The sequence below is a fragment of the Lotus japonicus genome, chromosome 6 (assembly GCF_012489685.1).
Source record: "Lotus japonicus ecotype B-129 chromosome 6, LjGifu_v1.2".
NCBI classification, from domain to species: Eukaryota; Viridiplantae; Streptophyta; class Magnoliopsida; order Fabales; family Fabaceae; genus Lotus; species Lotus japonicus.
This window is the reverse complement of record NC_080046.1, coordinates 3,132,983-3,152,915: the sequence shown is the minus strand read 5'-3', so window position 1 is coordinate 3,152,915 and position 19,933 is coordinate 3,132,983. Positions and strand designations below refer to the sequence as shown.

Here is a 19,933-nt window from a genome sequence, read left to right as displayed (position 1 = left end):
GGCCTGCCACGTAAGCTCTAGACTGCCACTGGGCAACCTGCCCTCCGGCGAGGACTAATACCAAAATGTGTGAAAGTTCAGGGAGTTATTGCTTAGTATTTTTCGGAGAGGGACTAAACTCAAAACTCGCTACAAAGACAGAGACTAATTTGCTTTTTTCTTGCATATTGTGTGAAAAAATAAAAAAATAAAAAAAAAGTCTCAACCTATGCCAGTTATTAAATACAGATTTATTATTTGTGACGTTTTAAGCCGTTTGGAATAATAGTAAGTAGTGGAGCGGGAACACAAGTTTGAAATACCCTTTCTCATTTCTCTTCTCTCTCTCTCTCTCTCTCTCTCTGCTTCTCTCTCACCATTCAACTTCAACATCGATTTTCCATTTTCAAATCTCACCTCTCTCTCTCTCTCTCTCTCTCTCTCTGTGATTCGAATCATCTGAATCAACAATGGGCTCCGTTGAGAATTACCATGTCATCGAGCTCGTCGGCGAGGGTTCCTTTGGCAAGGTCTACAAAGGGAGGCGCAAGCACACCGGAAAGGTACCGCTACTGCTACTACTACTCTTCCTCTTTACTTTTCATTTTCCATCATCATCGCTCGATCGCTCTCGTTTCAGACCGTTGCGATGAAGTTCATCATGAAGCATGGCAAAACCGACAAGGACATTCACAATTTGAGGCAAGAAATCGAGGTGATTCATTTTTCATCCATTCGCATCTCACACACTTTTTCTTTCTGAATAGTTTGTTTTTGGAGTTTTCGGTGCTGTTTGGGATGCAGTGATGGTTAGGGTTTCTCTTTCTAGGTTTTTGTGAGAAAAATTGGTGTGATCTGAGTGTGTTTCTGTTATTGTTTCTTGGTAATAGCTGGTTGCTTTGGTCACTGATGCCAAAAATAGTAGATTTATAGAGCAACAGTGTGGGGTTAGTGCATGTATTGAACTTCTTCTACAATTGATTCTATGATGAGTAGTTTTTCCGTGCCAGAATTGATTTTAAGGAGAAATAAGCTGATCCAATCATCCAAACATGCTAAAATAGTAATTTTATTTACCTACTTACTGCAGGTAATAACAGGTTCTTAGGTCACTGAGCCAAAAACAATAGACTTACAGAGCAATAATTTTGGGTTAGAGTTATGATTATCACGATTCTCGGGTAATTGTTATCAAATAAATAATCAAGTAAACAAAAAGAATTATTTACCAACTCACTGTAGGAAATAGCAACTTTTTTGTTGTTGTCTTTGATGTTAAAAACAGGTACTTAATCTTACCGAGCATCAATGTTGTGGGTCTGTATGAGCAAAAAATGTGTTGTGAATATGGCATAGGCAATCCTTCTATTTACAAGGGGAAGATTCCATGACTTGAACTAGCACATGGCAACAATTCCAAGGGTCATGCTAAGACTCTCTTTAAATACTGCTGTTCACACCTCTGGTTAAATACTGTTAAGACTTGTAGGAACATTGTTAGTGTCCTGAAACCATTAATAAAGAATAAAGACTTTGTTTTAAATGGTTTAATTGAAACTCTTTTTTTTTTTACTTTGTGGAGCATATTGGCATACTTGAACCATGTCAACCTATTAGTATATGGCTTTTTATTGTTGTTTTTAATAATTATTTATGAATGCCTGTGCTGACTGGTGTGACATTTGATATTCATAAATTTTGCAGATCTTAAGGAAGTTGAAGCATGAAAATATTATTCAAATGCTTGATTCCTTTGAAAGCCCGCAAGAGTTTTGTGTTGTCACCGAATTTGCACAGGTAATTATCTGTATTTTCTGCCATATTTTTCAGTTGATAGTTTTGTTGATACTGGATCTGCTGTACTTTTCAATCTCTAAAAGTTTCTAGTTATGCACCAATAGGTGAACCAAGTATGCACACTATGCATAGGTAGATGATTGTGAAACAAGGCTGCTTAGACGGTTAGAGATACTGTCATTCTGATGATACTTTTTATTTTGCAGGGTGAGTTATTTGAGATTCTTGAGGATGATAAGTGCCTTCCTGAAGAACAAGTTCAAGCAATTGCAAAGCAATTGGTATTTCCCTTCGGAACCATCCTTTCCCTGTCTAATAATTTTTAGATGAAGAGGTACAAATATAAATATTATGTATTTTCGTTTTGGTTTGGATTATGCAGGTAAAAGCCTTACATTATCTGCACTCCAACCGGATCATTCATCGTGATATGAAGCCCCAAAATATTCTCATTGGTTCTGGATCTGTTGTCAAGGTTGATTAAACTATTTGTTCACATTGAGAAACATGCACTTGAATATTTCTTGTTATTGCTTGTCGAAGTAGTATTTTCCTATATCAATTGTTATGATTTGCATTAGACATGGAGTTAGTACTTCTTTTCACTGAATAAGACACATCATTCTCCATGGAGGGACTGCTTACATTTTTGGTTCATGTTAGAAACCCGGTTTTTCAGCAAGGAAATGTAGAAACAATGTTAGACACTAGGAATAGAACTAGAAAATAGAGGTGGAATTGCATAATATCACTGAACCCTCTGGTAGAAACCCAGAAGCAGTGCTGCAGAAGATTACAGAGAAAAGGAAAAATGAAAAGATAGCAGAGGCAAATTAGAGAGTGCCTCTATTCTCTCCCAAGTCCAAGCCTAATCCCAATTCAAGCCTACCCCTCTCTCACACAATACTTGCTTATATAATCCCCAATCTCTCTCTATTTCCCACTACCTGCACAGCTCATGCCACCTCAGCAGGTGGTTACACCTCTCATGAGAATTGATTTGGTGCATTGCACCTCTTCCTCTTACTTCCATGGACTCTAGTAGTATTGGGCCCATCCCTAACAATTGGGTTCCTATCATCACTCCCCCCTTCAAAACATCCTTGTCCTCAAGGATGGATGTGGAAAACCCTGGTTGAATGTATGTTGTTGCCCCCAAGGTGACCTGTAACAGCCTCCATTTGATCCCCTTCCATGCAGAATATGAGTATGGACTATAGAATCCAACACCTGGATCCCATTGTTGAAACGATGTGGGCCAAGTTGTTGCTGAAAAGTCAGAACAACCTCCAGGATTCCATATATCAGTCTGGCATCCCATCTCAAGTAGCAACAAAACCTTAATTGCTGTCATGTGCCGCCAGGACTCCCTCAACATCTCTTCAGCAAGAACAACTTGTGTGCAAGCATAGAAACCCGCCTGTAGTTGTAGTAACATTGGGACATCAGCATCTTTTCTCACTTCCGGGGACTTCATAACCAAAACACCCACATTTGCATATCTGAATAGAAGTGATTCATAAACATCATAGACAACTTTGCAGAAATATGAACTTAGCAATTGAGTTGCTAGGTCAAATCCTACCCCTCCAAGCCCACTAAAACCACTGCATCTCCCCATCTTTGGATCAGTAGTGAATTTATAAGCCAACAGTTCAGAATTGTATGCATAAGAAGTCCTAGCATCTGAAATATTCACCCAGTGGGTTTTTTCCCAATTCTGAACTACTGTTGAATTATCCTTATCTGCTAACCATAACACCCGTTGAATACAGTAGTATCCCTCAACATCACAGTCCGGCGGTTCCGGTGGTGGCCACTTGGCAACCCAGGGTTTGTCAACCACCATTTTAGTATCACCGTGTGATGGTTCCAGCAGCAAAGACAGGGCATCCACTAACCAGTATCTGATCACTATACTATCATCACTGCTTGTTTTTGGCAGAAGAAACTTGTGTCTCTTGTCCCACACTCTGGGTGTTCCATCAATATCTGTTTCTTCCCTAAAGCTCGAGTATCCACAGCTAAGTCTTTTATCTCCGCCTTGAACAATTGATTTCTCAAATGAGAGGAAGTGACCAATCTTTTCTATGTTATCCTCTGAATCTGACAGTTTTCTTTGAATTTGTCCACCATTTAGAAGATCACTTTCCTCCTTATCCTCATTGTAACTGCACTCATGGAATGTCTCCCAACCAACAGTAGCTGAATCCCTGCATAAATTCGTGCTTCCAATCCCTGCTGCAAAAGAAGCTGCAGTTGCTCTTTAACAGGTGTATCCTCCAAATTCATTGTAGAGATAATGTTTTTGAAAGGCCCAGTTCCTTTCTTTACTAATGGGCCACAATCAATGTGTCCACAAAATAGGCCACGGTTTTGTGATAAGAGAAGTGAGTAGGAGAGCAATTCCTGTGTTGTAAAATAGTTGCACACCTGTTGGGCCCGGCCTGTTAGGTCAAAGGGTGGCCTCAGATGTTGACTAAGATAAAAATGTTGACTAATTTGTTGTAATTCCAGTTTTGCCCCTCCTTGTTGAAGTATCTCTTCCTCGTGTTGTTCAAGAACTTTAGCAACTGTCATCTGTGTAACCTGGGTCTCCGACGCCGGCGCCGTCGTCGGTGGGATGAGCGCTGCCGGACCAACACCACTGTCCAGAGATTCCGGTGGCTTAGGTGGTGGCTGTTTGTGTGGTTTCTTCGGTCTTGCTTCTCGACCCTTCCTTTCCTTGCAACGTCGAGAAACTTCAGCAACATGTCCCTTCATCTCTGTCGTCCTTGTACTGCCGGTTACCTTCGTCATCTTCGCCGGCGGAGTGGAGTGCGTGGCCGGAAACACACCTTGGTTCTGCTTCACTGGTAGAATCTGGATTTTCTTATTCACTTCCAGATCTGTTGCTACTGCAGCGTCTCTTCTTGATCTAGGAAGAAAGAGGCATTCCACCTTCTCTTCCGTTGCTGTATCGTCGATCTCCTTCGGAGTAACTTCACTACTTCGGTGCTCTGAAACTTCGTCTCCATGTTGTTGTTCACCACCGAAGCAACTGGCGTTTATCCACTCTTCACACCGATTCCTTCTGATTTCCAGGTTTTTGGCTTTGGCTTTTCCGACTTCATCCCTCTGAGTCTCTTCCTCCCCTGTATCTGGAACTGGATCTGGCAGGAACGAATTAGAGTCTGGTTCGAATTTTCTCAGTAATGCTATCACAAAATCCATCCATGTTGCCCTCTGATTTCTTCTTTTCCAGTCGTACCACCAAAAGAGCGCATCACGCGTCAAAGCCTTCTCAGCCTCTGAGAATTTCTTCTCTTCGGAAACTCCCTTGGCCTCACAGTGCTGCTCCACCGTGATGATCCAGCCATAGGCCCATCTCCCGTCAAATTCTGGAAACATCCTCATGAATCAATGGTTACCACAGCACCTAGATCGGTGCTCTGATACCAATGTTAGAAACCCGGTTTTTCAGCAAGGAAATGTAGAAACAATGTTAGACACTAGGAATAGAACTAGAAAATAGAGGTGGAATTGCATAATATCACTGAACCCTCTGGTAGAAACCCAGAAGCAGTGCTGCAGAAGATTACAGAGAAAAGGAAAAATGAAAAGATAGCAGAGGCAAATTAGAGAGTGCCTCTATTCTCTCCCAAGTCCAAGCCTAATCCCAATTCAAGCCTACCCCTCTCTCACACAATACTTGCTTATATAATCCCCAATCTCTCTCTCTTTCCCACTACCTGCACAGCTCATGCCACCTCAGCAGGTGGTTACACCTCTCATGAGAATTGATTTGGTGCATTGCACCTCTTCCTCTTACTTCCATGGACTCTAGTAGTATTGGGCCTATCCCTAACAATTGGGTTCCTATCAGTTCACCACATCATTTTTTAAGCCTACTCATTGTTGGTATGACTCTCAGGTTAAGTTTCCTATTTTTAAGTACACTTGATCATGTTCTAATTTGTCATTTTCTTTTTTTGTGACCATTCAATAGCTTTGTGATTTTGGGTTTGCACGTGCAATGTCCACAAATACAGTTGTTTTGCGATCCATAAAAGGTTTGGCTTATATCAGAACTGAATTTGTTGCTTTTTTTAATCTGTAAGGTAGCTTTTGTGTAGCTACTTGTATGTTGAGGAATTGTATACCATTTTTGTACTATGTTTTACAGGCACTCCATTATATATGGCCCCAGAGCTTGTACGGGAACAGCCTTACACCCACACTGTAGATTTATGGTCTCTTGGCGTTATATTGTATGTTGAATATCTTTATTTATCTGCATCTAGTAACAGCTTCTCAGCTTCTTTGTATTCAGTTACATAATTGTGGTTGATTATTGTTCTTTTAGATCTTGCTTAGAGTCATGATATTAGAGGCCTACTCAAGATTTGAACTAGCCATTCATATTTTTCAGAATATATTTGTATTAAAGTCAATCCGTACTTCAAGTGTCAGACACCTTTTTACGGTGTGAGCAACTTTTTTTTCTTCAGCTCAGACACTTGAACCTGACACCTCTTGTGGCTGGGCACTTGTGGTTGTGGGACATGAAGGTGATTTCTGAGGGCCCAAACAAAATAAAAAACAGAAAATAAAGTTAAAAATGTGACGTTTTTGTAATTCTCATTGAAAACTGGAGTTGGATATTCAAACCAAAGTGACCCTAATTTTTCTATCTATTCTTCACATCTGTATTATATTTTTGGATAAAACTTTTGGTTTCATTCTAGAAGCAGATTCTTTCCCCTGCTTCATGTTTGCGGTACTCAACCACTGCTTTCCCTTTCCCTTATAAAATGCGAATAGGCCAGGCCTGTTAGAATTTACTGAAGTGAACTAAATGTTGACATTGTGTAACTAATAGTTTTCATAGCATGTGTTGTTGAACAAGGCTTTCTTTCCCTCATTTTTCTTTGCTCGTTCACATTAATTTGAAGCCACTTCTTTTATGCCCTTAACAGGTACGAGTTATTTGTTGGCCAACCACCATTTTACACAAATTCTGTATATGCTCTCATCAGGCACATTGTGAAGGTAAATATCTCAAATTTATAAGATTTGTTATGCAATCAATTATATACTTGTACTTAAGGGCGGGCTGACCACTAATTAAATCATCCAGGATCCGGTTAAATATCCAGATAGCATGAGCCCAAATTTCAAGAGCTTTTTAAAGGGTTTACTTAACAAGGTAGTTCACTTGTGATTATATCCCCTTATTTATTGCTAGATAACTGCATTTTACTATAACCTACAATGATTTTTGAAATGCTTTGGTTTCGGAATTTTTTCCATGCAGGCACCAGAAAGTCGACTAACTTGGCCAGCTCTTCTTGAACACCCATTTGTTAAAGAAACGTCTGATGATCCTGAAGCCAGGGTAGCTATATTAAACTTTTATGTAAACAGTTCCAAAATATGTAAGATGCTCATTAGTAAAATATGAATTGAACTTCAGGTGTTGCATGAGATAACTGGTTCAGCTGGAAATAGTGATACAGCACAGAGGGTCGAAGGAAAAACCATTCAAATTGCAACAGGTTCAGATGCTTCTATGACTGTAGGATGATAGTGCATACTACATACCCTACTATTTTATATTAATAAAGAATCTACTCTATATGCATATATGTTTTGTTTTCTTTCCCTTCATTAAAATAATATATCTTGTCTCAGTCAAAAACAATCATACAAAACGTTTGGAGGAGCATATTGCGTCACCACTCCACGCTGAAGCTCAGTTAAATGGTTCTAACATAAAGAAAACCAATTCTTCATTGCTTGATGAGTCCCCAGGATTTTCTAATGAAAATGCTACTGGAGAATCAGGTATTTCTCTTGGCTTTATTCCATGCTTATTCATACACAAATATTTCTTTGGCTGTTTGGAGAAACACTATACTGTTTCCATATTTCCAACTCTTGGCAGTCTTGTTATTAATTCAAATTTAATTTAATTTTAGAAACATTTTAATTCTAAGTACTTTCTATATTGAAGGCTGGACTGTATATATATATGAGAAGGGCTCCATTTACTCCAAGAGTAACTCTAAAGAATTAAAATGCAATATATTTATTGCATTTCAATAATAAGGAAAATACTTTTTTAATTATAAGGTGGTTTATAATTTCGTTAGTATTTAGTATTTACTAAAACTTAAAGAATAATTTCAAAAAAAATTTTTAAACTTAAATGGGTATTATTGGTTTTGGTTATGGATGACATTATAAAACTATTTAACACTTGCGCGTGCTTTGTTTCAGTCAACATTTTTCTCTTTTTACTTGCTGTATCCTTTCATATGATTGAGTTTGTTGATATTGTGAGAGCGTTTGCTGTTCAAACTTAAAAGTAATATATTTTTACCACCCATGTTACTTACTGTGTAATGGTCAACTAAATCAGAAATATAGAAAATTCATGGCATTGATTAAGTGTTTCCTTTGTACTGGCCCTTGCACTCGAAAAAAGAACATAAGAAGACACCTTTATAAGGTTGAAATGACTTAGAGAATTCAACATAAATAAGCTATAGCAGTGTTGTTAAATAGCGGTTATAGCGCCGCTATGCCGCTATCGCGATTTGACAACACTGAGCTATAGCCACCTGGAAATTTTCCCTATGCAGAAACCAATGAGTAGTGGATGTACACATATGTTTTGTGAGCATTTAGAGATTTGAGTGAGTTGTTAACTTGGTATTAGGTAGGATCTCGTGTTACAGTTTTGTTCTATTAGCTTTGTGAAATGAATTGTCAAATGTCTCCATTATTATTCTTTACTTTGCATGAACACCTGTCATATGGGATTAACATAAAAACTTCTGAGTAGGTTGCCAAAGATTGGACAGACTTGAAAACAACTCTCGCACAGTCAAAGGTGCAAAAACAATTGGTCAAGATAATGAAGCATTGGGACATATTCTGGTACCACTGAAGAAGTGGTCAAAGGGATCACAAAATACTTGCAGGTAAACATCACTTGCAGACTTATAACTATATGTATTTTGAGTCCTCATAAATCTCCTTTTGATAATGAATTGTTTTTAATGTCTGGAGTTTTACTAAACTGTATGCTTCTTGTTTTTGTTTTTATTTTAAGCTTCTGCTCATTGTCATGTTGAATATTCTTTTGACTTGGAATGTAAAAGATGCTTGGATATATTTATCTTCCAAGGACTTGATTAGTTTTAGTTTGATTAAGGGTTGGTGTGGGTATGGCCTAAATGAAACTTTCGTTGTATTCTGGTTGTTTTTTTTATGTTCAATATTGCAATGCTACCTAAAATAAGAGTCTAGTGTTTGCCTATTTGATCTCTCCACATTGTGTAATTCTTATCCTAAGAAATATTAGAAAAAATAAAAATACCGTGTTGTGTTATTCTAGTCTTTATTTTTCCTCAAAATGAAAATAAAATAAAATCAAGTGGATTAATGAGTGATTATTTATATAATTATATAAAATATAAAATGTTGTAGGCTTTTAATAATTAATATTAATTATCATGTATGAAGTCTAACTGTTTGTCAGGAATCTACAGTGATCAAGATATTCCTGATTCGAACCAGTCATTGAGGATTCTCTTAAACCTAGTTGCGGCTGGGGCTATCAATTCTAGTGGATGTGTAGACGAACTAATAAGTGAACTCCTCTTCTTTACTAAATCTGTTATAACCATGAAATCCGTTGAAGTTATTGACTTGATAACCAAGGTACATCACTAACATGCTTTATATTTTAGTTTCTTTCTTTCACAAGTATATAGCTTTTCTTCCTTCACAACTGATAAAAACTGCTTGGATCTAGTTTTGATATGCGTTAGATCTAGTTTTGGTATAATTTTATAGAATCACGCAGTTTAATATTTATCTATTCAGAAAGAAATCTCAGAAATTGTTGAGAAGCAATCTTAGGCGTGATTTCCTAATTTCATTATGTTTCTTGATTTTTTTTCTGATTTAATTACTGTTCGTGGCCTATTATATTATTGGGCTTGGGCTTATACTAGAAATTCAAAAGTAATACTTGACCTGATTATTAGAATAAATAGCTATTTTCATTATGTTTTATTTTGATAGGCAAATGTTAGTTGTTAGTAAATTAGTACAAATTATCCCTCCTCAGGGTTCGAACCCTGGCCCTTCAGCTGCAATTACCCTTAGCTATAGCCAAGACATCTATTTGATCTCTTGTTATCTTCTACGAGAAGAAATGCAATAAGACATAAGGTGCATTCCATGTTTCTCAACTTCAAAATGGAGTTGAATTATATTGACTGAAAATGATAATTGCACAAATTACAGTCACCTTATCACTGTAATTGTATGATTTATAATAGATTCTGATTTTTAAACATCCCACAATACATCTACCTCCAATACACCCCATTTTTCTCTATCTGTTTCCTCCTCTCTCATCACATCATATATTATATCGGTCACATCTCTTCCTTTCTAAGTGTTCTTATTTGGGGTATCTACCAAACATTTTCTGTTCTAAATAGCCTATATTTGCATGTTTTGTAACATTCCCTTCAAAGTGGAGCATAAAGGTTATATGCACAAAGCTTATTTCATGCGTAACATATCTGAGACTGAGTACCCTACAATGAGAAAACATTTGCTAGCTGTCCTTTGAATTAACAAAGTGAGCGGCTGCTTCTCTTTTAAACTGACAATCCATATTATCTTTGGTCTTTCAATGTGTTGAATATCTGTTTAGATTTAGTTTACTATTAGTATTATCTCATTGAGATATAGTTTAGATTTGTTTCTCTATTTTAGATTAGTATCTATTTAAATAGAGATAATATCTATTTAAATAGAGATAATATCTATTTAAATAGAGATAGGTTTAGATAGATTTAGTTTCTTTTTATCTCTTTGTTAGTCTATTTATATTGTAGTTTTAAGTCAAGTATTAATCAATGAAATACACAATAATTATTTTATCAAATTCAAGTTGGTATCAGAGCGAGTTTCGATCCTACCGCTGTGAGGGGGCTCCTCCCCCGTGAGCCCCCTCATGGTGACCTTCCAAATCTCTTTGGATTATTTTCACTCGTCCTGTGCTTCCGCGCTTGTTCGTTCTAGCCTTTTCTTACGGCCTCGTTTCTTTCTGATTATGGTCCCCTTTGTCTTGGAACCCTATTGACCCTTGTTTCTTAATACCTAAAACAACCGCGCCTTCTTCTTCGGCGCGTGAAGGTAACGCACAAACCTGAACTCGACGCGACGACCACATACATGTTCGTCCGTTGTAGTATAGTTGGTCAGGATATTTGGCTCTCCCTCCTGGTTCTGTTCCAGATGTTGTTTTCTCCAGATTTTCCTTCCTTTAATGCAGTTGCGTGATTGGAAGAAATTGTGGGAATTGATTCAACAATTGTTTACTCAAGAATTCTTGATTGGAATGACATAATAATTCTTCACTGCCAGCGAGAGTATTGGTTACATGAAGTGGAAATATGGAATGCCAATGCGTTGGGATGGTGATATTGGAAGTTTCTGATGATGCCAGAATGAAGCAGTACCATGTGGCTCTTTGGTCCAATCCAGTTCTCAATTAGTGTGTTGGGTTGTTCTAGTTTCTTGTTTTTGGTTTCTTGGTTTTGGTTGGCACAGTGTGGTTTTGGAGTTGGAAAAGATTTTTGCTCTCTATTAAAGTGGAGAATTGGTTTTGCATTGTGTGGTTTGTTGGTGTATAAATTTTGGACTATTTTTGGGAATATCTCTCTCCGGCAGCAGCTGCTTCTCAAGTTAATTATATTTGTTACAAGCTATGCATATGACATATATGCTATAGTTTGAAGGGAAGTGTTGGATATTGCTAAATATCCTAATAGAGACCACAGTCAACCACCGCCGACAATCGTTATCCTTGTTGCTGGTTTGGTGGAGGGTGTATTCAAGAAGTGTTTGGTTGGATCTAATTGTATTGCGCTGCATTGTTCTCGCTGGTCCTATTTGTGTTTCGGCCAGGTTTGGTTTTTAAGGTCCTCTATTTGACGTGTGTTGTGGCGCCACCGTTAATGGTCGTCTGGTCTTCCTCTTCCAGTTTGGTTTGTGGGTCTGCTGTGTTTTCTCATCTGCGATGTTTCTTGCTGTTTGAGTTCTTAGTTTGCGTCTCATGGTTCGTGATGCTCTTATTATATTGATCTTGGCTGACTTTATGCAATTTGGTTTTGTTTGGTTTTGAAGGTGACAGTTCGTTTGTTTTGTCTCGATTGTTTGGTTTTCTGGTTTTAGGGCTTCAGCTGCAAGTTGCGCTGGCCCACTCTCTAGTTGAGAGTTATTGGTTTTGGTTTTAGGGCTCTAGCTGCGAGTTGCGCTGGCCCGCTCTCTAATGTTTGAGAGTTGTCTGTGTCAAAGTTGACACCATTGTTTGTTTTAGAAGCCATCAATCGATCGACCTCAAGTATGTTTTATTTCTGTGTGGTTGTTGTTGGTGAGTTGTTGCTTCAGCCTTGTTTTGTTTTCGGGCGTATTGTTGCTGGTTTTTCGCCCTTGTTTGCTGACTCAGCTACCCTACGACACTCCAGAAGAATTGGTTTTTGTCTTGCATCAATTTCAGCCAGATCAAGTATGAGAAGTTGTCTTTTGCCTGCCCATGGATTTAGCAGAAGTTCGAAAGATTATTCAATTTGAAGTATGAGAAGTTGGCTTTTATCGCCATGGATTTACTAGAAGTTTGAAAGGTTATTCAATTCAGAAATTCGCCAAGACTGTCATTATTAAGGGATATCTATTAAGATAATTTTTTTCTTGGGTTCGATTTGTTACAAGCTTAAAGCTAAGTAAGCTTTAGCTTGAGGGGGAGTGTTGAATATCTGTTTAGATTTAGTTTACTATTAGTATTATCTCATTGAGATATAGTTTAGATTTGTTTCTCTATTTTAGATTAGTATCTATTTAAATAGAGATAATATCTATTTAAATAGAGATAATATCTATTTAAATAGAGATAGGTTTAGATAGATTTAGTTTCTTTTTATCTCTTTGTTAGTCTATTTATATTGTAGTTTTCAGTCAAGTATTAATCAATGAAATACACAATAATTATTTTATCAAATTCAAGTCAATGAAACAAATTATTTGCAGTGATATGCATTGCAGCTTGTTCATCACAATATACAAATAATTATCAGTTGTCTAACCTCTCACAATCTAAGTTTTAGAATGCATTTTTTTGAGCCAAGTTAGCTTACAAGCGATTGATGCAATTATTCGATATTTTGCTTTAACACATGATCTTCTGACAGCATTCTAATTCTTTTCTTGGATATCAAGTTATCCCTAGTGAACAGACTAGATTTCTTATTAGTTGGGTGATCTATCAAATTCATCTATGGATCCAATAATCTTAATTTGATGTATATTATCGTAAATAAGTCCTTTTCTTTGATTGGAGCCCCTTTAATGTACTCTATGATATACTTTATTATATCCCTTATGAATGATAATGGGGTAATTAGGTTTCCCGACTCTGCATCTGAAAGTTGCTCCTCTTGAGTGTCAATTGGTTTTCCCTTCAATAAATCAAATTCTTCAATAATCTTCATGGCATGCTTTCTCTAGTATATGCCGATATGCTTGGCTTGTAACACGTCTATTCCTAAGTAGCATTGAAGTTTCCTGGGCCATTTGTTTTAAAGTGATAATAAAGATGTTGTTTTACCTGAAGATATGCCATGGTGATCACTATGAATGATGACATTGTTGTTTACTTACACAATATGTAAATGCACCCTTCAGCTGACTGGCAATAAAAAATCGTGGTCAGCGGAACTCCGTGTCACACCAAACTATTGAACTACAATGCAATAATACCAAGCTAAGTTCTAAGGGCTTTTTGTGCCAGATAGAGATTTCCGGAGGTGATAATCAAGTCGATAATATTCCCGATGACAGAATAGACGTAGGTTGCTCCATGCAAACCCCTTTAGTGAGACCACCATGATGAATAAATCTCGATATAGAGCTGTTGAAGGGGTTAGTGATGACTATCAGTCTTAGATAGAAATGGTCAAGTAGAAGCTATATTTAGCCACAAGAGAGGTGTCACCATAATCTAAACCGAAGATCAATTCTATTGAGTAGTAAATGTGGCACATTAGTTTAGCTCTCTCTCTCTCTCTCCCCCCCCCCCCCCCCACTCTCCAATTACCGAGGACAAATCTGTTAAGGGTAATTTTGGAAAATTAATATAAATTGAAGACACTCAATGTTAGTAACAAAAATAACTACATTTCTTAATGGACGTGAAATAGTTACTTGATTCCTATAAAAGGACTGAACTAGTAAGTGCATCAATTACAGTACCCTTAATTACCAGAATTACTTGATTCCAATTATGTATGCCATATTTACATACATTCTAACATTATCCATTTAGGTATTACTCTTATTCACCCCTTCATTATCTGGGCCCTAAGTTTCAACATAGTTAGAGTGTTACCATCCACCTTGAGATGGTGCTCCCTTTGACTCCTTTCAGCTGGGCCGAGTTCCTCGAATATGAACTTTTTTGATAGTGTCCTATGAATTTTCCAAACTATTAACACCTTGAGAGCCCACATTATTTTCATGATTGTTTTGTTTTGGCATGTTTATTCTTTTTCTTTGATTAAGTCACTGTCTGCATATTTTTTGGTGGATGATTTGTGAAATTAATTGGAAACCTTTTTCCCGTGAGTAGCTAGTAAAACTTCAGATGTTCTATTTATGCAGAGTTTCTCTATCACTAAAGTTTTACTAGATAATGGAGGGAATTGTACTTCAAGCTCTTATCTAAATCACTGGGTCGAATTTCTTGAAATCTATTCTCAGGTGATATTCTTTCTATCTTGTAAGTTAGCATCTTGTTAGTAATTTACTAATTTATATTGGTTGCTACAAAGTAAATCTAAACTAAAATGCCCTGTATCCTTTCCTCATAATCTATACTTATCATACATCATTTATTAATATGTATTTGCAGGTTGTAAATTCAACAAATGATGCATCTGGAAGAGTTCTGTTTGAGTCTAGTGCTTGCATTACAGTCATGCTCTCTAAAGTTGCTCAGGTGCTTAGATCTTGTCCTCAAAGTACAAGCCCAGGGACACTAAATGAAACAGCTAACAGAATTATGGAGCATGCGAAAACATCTGGTTTAGTGGACCATTTGTGTCTGTGTTTAGCCACTTCTGGTTCGAGTCTTATTTCAGGTTCTTCCAATATGCTACGGGCTGCTTCTGAAGCATGCAGAGCTGTCTGGTCTTTGATTAATGCACTGGATATCCTTTTTATGAAGACAAGTGCCATTTTGTTTCCCATAAATGCTTTGCGGACTCATTCCAATGAGCAAGATCCCTTGTTTGGAGCAGAATCTACAAAAATTGTTGATGCAATGACAAGAGCATTCCTGAAATCCAAAGCTGTTCAGGTTGCTGTTTACTATTGTTTTCACCAACGTCTTGAGTCTGCAATGGGTTGTTGTCTTCAGGTACTTCTGAGTTTTGACCCCTTGCCTTGTTTGGAGGATTCCTATTATGACAGCTAGTTTTATGCATGTCTTAAAGCGGATAGATAAAGTGTATAAATCCAATTATTATTACTACTTTCTTTGTAATAAAGTTCTAGTAGTTCTGAATTTTAATTGATTTGTAGTTGAACGTATGGCAGTCAAAGTTAATTAAAATATTTATATTCTTGTTCCTTTTCAGCTTTTGTCAAGGTGCTGCCTCCATAGTGGAATTGTTCCAGCTCTTCTTTGTGGTCTGCCGAGTTCGCTTCCTGTGACTACTGTTGTTAGTGGTGGTGGTGATGGAACTATTGTTTCAGAGATTTTCTCTGTTTTGTCATTATGCAGTTCGTCTCTTAATAAAGATTCACAGAGTGTAGAACCAAGTAATGCTAAATGCAAATTAACAAATCCTTCTTCTGTGGTTCGTCATTCATGTCTAATTCTTGCAACAATTGCACAATGTTTGAAGTCAACCGGAAGAAATTCAGCAATTTTCATTCTCACTACCTCTCCAAAGAAGCAGCTTGCTCGACTTTCATTGCTTGCACATTATATTTCTTCTGACGATAAATCGAAAGCCTGTTTCCAACCTCAAAGTGCATCTGCCATGTTGGCTTTGGCGTCCATTCTATGCCTCGAATCTGGGGCTTTGGTTGAGTCTCCGATATCTGAAATTGCTATGCCCTTAATTCCTCGAACTTCTACACTTAGTGACCATGTTAAATTTTCATCTGGAAATGAAAATGATTTGGACTCTGACAATTTCAGTGGGAAGCTTTCATATTGGCAAGGGGTAAGAGATGGCTGTGTTGGGCTTTTAGATTCCAAACTCAAGTTGGGAGGACCATTAGCTGTTCAGCAGTTGTGTGCAAGTGGTATACCCCTTCTTCTTATGGGCTTATTAAGCAATGACTTCTTAAATGCTTCTGAAGGAAACGAGCACCTAAATGATAGAGTTGGATTATCTCCTATTGGTGTTGTATGGACAATTTCATCACTATGCCATAGTCTTTCTGGTGGTGCTGTGACTTTTCGTCAGGTTTTGATTAGGAATGAACATGTTAAGCTCATCTCCAAATTAATATGTGATGTTCATCTAAAGTTGATAAACTGCTGGACCGGACCTGGTGGAGGGAGGGCAGGAGTCAGAGATCTAATAAATGCAGTAATAGATCTCTTAGCTTTTCCTTTTTTTGCTCTGCAAAATGCACCTGGCATTCCATCAGCTACTGCTTCTGTCAGCAGCGGGTTTCTTCTTAATGCTGGTTCCCCCGGTCAGAGAGTATGCGTGGAAGACAAGGATATAGTTAAGGCAATAGAAGAAGATATGGGCAAGTACACTAAGATCCTTGTGGAGGTAAGATTTTCCTTCAATTATAGAAATTCATTTTTAAAACTGCTGAATTGATATCTTGTAACATCAATGCTCAAAATATTATCCTTATTAATTGCTTTGGAGTTTTCAGGTGGGTGTGCCTGGTATTATACTTCGATGCCTAGATCATATGGAATTGAACGATTTGGGAAGGCCTGTGGCCTTTCTTGCTAAAATGGTATTGCATCGGCCTTTAGCAGTACAACTTGCGGATAAAGGTCTTCTGGATTCAAATAGGATGAGAAGATTGTTTGATCATTCAGCCCCAAAAGAGGTCACACTAGATGCTCTTATGATAATTTCTGATTTTGCTCGCATGGACAAGGTTAGTTTTCATTCTTCATCAATTGGTTGTGTTATATGAATGCAAATACCAAAGGATGGTTGATGCTTTTAAACATGGTGTCACTCAATTTAATCCTCGAAGGATTTAATTATTTATTTTTAAATGAATTTTATTGAAATTTTATTTTTGTTAGAGCCTTACGGGCTCTTTGGTCCTTAAGCAAGTATTTGTTTTTGTAATGTCAAAATTTTGATTTAATTTTAGTAGATTCATATTTTACTTTGAACAAACATGCTTATGGTTTGTGGCCTGTGATGCTTATGTTTTTATTTCAGACATGCTTAATTGATTCATGTTCCCTTTCTTTTTCGATGTTCCTTAATGATAATCCTAAAAAATTACTAGTCTGTTTTCTGGTGTTCAGAGATTCTACGAGTACATCAAAGCTGCTTCTATTTTGGAGTTCTTAAAGGCCTTTCTTTCGCATGAGGATCCCAACATACGTGCCAAATCTTGCAGTGCTCTTGGAAACATGTGTCGCCACAGCGCCTACTTTTATAGTTCACTTGTAAGTATGATAAATAATATTATTGGTCCTGGGTCTTTATGAATATAATAAAAAATAAAGGAATAAAACTATTGAGAAGTCTCACATTGATTAGAGATGTGGCCAAATGAGTGTTAAAGGGTAGAGAAACCCTCACCTCTAAGCTAGCTTTTGGGGGGTAGAGTAAGGCCTAACCCTTATTCTAAAAAAAGCAATGATATTTCGTTAATCATAACAAAATTCTGAACTTGCTATAGTGACGTTCTCCTACGTCAACTTTCTCCTCCTGTTCATTGTTTCCTGCCAAGCAATCATCTCTTAAATCCTAGAGATATACAATTTTCCAACATGCATCTAATCATCTATAAATATCAGTTAAAGGAAATTTGGATGCCAGCACACATTTGACATTACATTACGTAAATTTCACTGACACCATAAAAACAATGAAAGTTAGTATTGATACTCCACTTTCGGAAGTTAACATATTTTGGATTATCTTATAATTTAGTTGGAATTTGCAGGCAAGACATCAAATTGTTAGTATCCTTATCGATCGGTGTTCTGATCCGGACAAACGCACACGCAAGTTTGCTTGTTTTGCTGTAAGTTTTATCCATCCTTACCGCAGCCAATATTTATGATTTACATGTTATGCACATTTATTTCTTTATCAGCTGAATTAATTTTCTTTAGAGGACTGTTGTGGTATTATATCAGCTGAATTATCCTGTAAATGCTAATGTTTTAGTTATTATTATTACCATTTCTATTGAGAAAATTGTGGCTTTTTCAGGCTTGGCACTCTTAAGGCGTTAGACCAATTTCTGCGATAGTTGTTCTTTTTTGTGTAACATGTTTTCCTTGTCAAATATTGAACAATTTAGTGTGTGTTTAGTTTAGAAAGTAAAGTGCATTTAAATGCATCAGAAAGCGAGATTATACTTATCAATAACACCAATTAGGAAAATGTGGAAGGGACTTCCCCTTTCCGTTGTAATTGAATATAATCTAACTCTTAAACACAAACTTAAACTGTCTATTTAGTGAGATGTATGTGCCTGGCATAAAATTGTCTTTCCTGTATTTAGAACAGATGGCATCATGGCTGGCTATGCTTTTCATACCGTGTATATGCTGCAAGTTATACTCTTCACATCTCTTCTAATCTGCTGTTCCATGCCTGAGCTCAGATTGGAAATGCGGCCTATCACACTGACATGTTGTATGAAGAGTTGAGGAGGTCGATTCCTCATTTATCAAATTTATTGCAAATGGCAGAGGAGGACAAGACTAAGGCAAATGCAGCAGGTGCGCTTAGCAATCTGGTTCGCAATTCGGAGAAACTTTGTGAAGATATTGTGTCCAAAGGCGCGATTCAGGTACGAGCACACTGCAATTTGATATATTCACACTCATACCTTCTTCCATCACAATTTCACCCACTTTCTTTTCCTATCTTTTTTTCCTATTACATCATTCATCCCATCTTTCACTTTTATTCTCTCCTAAGGTTGAGGAAAATTTGAGGTGTAAATGATTTTTTTTTCCGGTTTTTTGAGGGCAACATCACATTACGTTTACACGGTCAAATGCAATTTTTATCTTTTCTTCAATTGTTGAAGATAGTTTGCGAATTCCATCCATTGAGGATGACATAAAAGAAATTAGTTTTATTAGTTTCAATTCAAGCTCGGTTGTGTTTGCAACAACTGATTATCAAATATTTTGGTCCTCATGACAACTATGACTGTTTGATTTAATGTATTCATTCGGTGGTCTTTCGCTTTTGCAGTCTCTCCTGAAGTTAATTTCTGATTGTGCGGTAGTAGCACTAAATCCAAGCAGAAATGATTCAGCAAGTGAATCTCCTTTAAAGATAGCCCTCTTTTCCCTAGCAAAGATGTGTGCACATCCACTCTGCAGACAGTTCATACGTTCATCACCTTTGTCGCCTGTGATTAGTAGGCTTCAGCAGTCTCCAGAATCATCTATTGCCAAATATGCTTCTATAATCATTGGCAAAGTTTCTTAACCTTGACATTCAAAGTTCCACCCACTGTTTGGTTGATTTCCCTTAAGTCATTCTACAATGCTTCCTAGAGCACAAGGGCATTGTAACACTGCAAATAAGTGATTTTGTCAAGTCATGCTTTGTAGTGGCCCCTAGAAAGTTAAGAACTTAGGACGTCAGATGGAATTTTCTATTGTAAACTATGTTCATAATAATGCATTGTTATGCGTTTTTTTACCGCTTTAGTTTTGCATTTTGTCAGTAACTTAACTCTCATTTAGTACAACATTGGTTTAGGAAAGAATTTATTGACAAAAATTTATCACAAACTAAACTACCTAAAACTTCTTTGTGCCTAGGTGACTAATCCATACAGTGACATTTATTGAGAGACACAATTAGTGCCTTAGAAGAGAAAACAACTAGAGAAC

At 37.1% G+C, this 19,933-nt stretch overlaps 1 protein-coding gene across 5 annotated transcripts; it reads left to right on the top strand.

Annotated features, from left to right (window-relative positions):
* Positions 1 to 295: 295 nt before the first annotated feature.
* Positions 296 to 19,739, top strand: LOC130722834 (serine/threonine-protein kinase TIO). 5 transcript variants are annotated; one of them, XM_057573679.1, is made up of 22 exons: positions 301 to 542; positions 620 to 694; positions 1,684 to 1,776; positions 1,983 to 2,057; positions 2,159 to 2,251; positions 5,765 to 5,828; positions 5,942 to 6,026; positions 6,735 to 6,807; positions 6,896 to 6,964; positions 7,073 to 7,153; positions 7,232 to 7,313; positions 7,450 to 7,602; positions 8,606 to 8,744; positions 9,315 to 9,486; positions 14,503 to 14,601; positions 14,753 to 15,259; positions 15,480 to 16,637; positions 16,747 to 16,980; positions 17,366 to 17,509; positions 18,013 to 18,093; positions 18,682 to 18,870; positions 19,284 to 19,739. In XM_057573679.1, exons 1-22 carry the CDS (start codon positions 450 to 452, stop codon positions 19,521 to 19,523), a joined length of 3,999 nt encoding a protein of 1,332 aa, XP_057429662.1. In that variant the 5' UTR covers positions 301 to 449; the 3' UTR covers positions 19,524 to 19,739. The 5 variants fall into 5 exon arrangements, with proteins under 5 accessions (XP_057429664.1, XP_057429663.1, XP_057429662.1 ...); XM_057573681.1 differs by lacking the exon at positions 19,284 to 19,739 and having other exon boundaries at positions 296 to 542; positions 18,585 to 18,723; XM_057573680.1 differs by lacking the exon at positions 19,284 to 19,739 and having other exon boundaries at positions 296 to 542; positions 18,580 to 18,713.
* The last annotated feature ends 194 nt before the right edge of the window (positions 19,740 to 19,933 follow it).

Excerpts from the sequence above, each read along its gene's own strand:
- LOC130722834 (XM_057573679.1), top strand. The coding sequence starts at position 450 with ATGGGCTCCGTTGAGAATTACCATGTCATCGAGCTCGTCGGCGAGGGT. Across the intron at positions 695-1,683 it reads ATTTGAGGCAAGAAATCGAG|ATCTTAAGGAAGTTGAAGCA; the intron begins GTGATTCATTTT and ends TAAATTTTGCAG. Across the intron at positions 7,314-7,449 it reads AACCATTCAAATTGCAACAG|TCAAAAACAATCATACAAAA; the intron begins GTTCAGATGCTT and ends ATCTTGTCTCAG.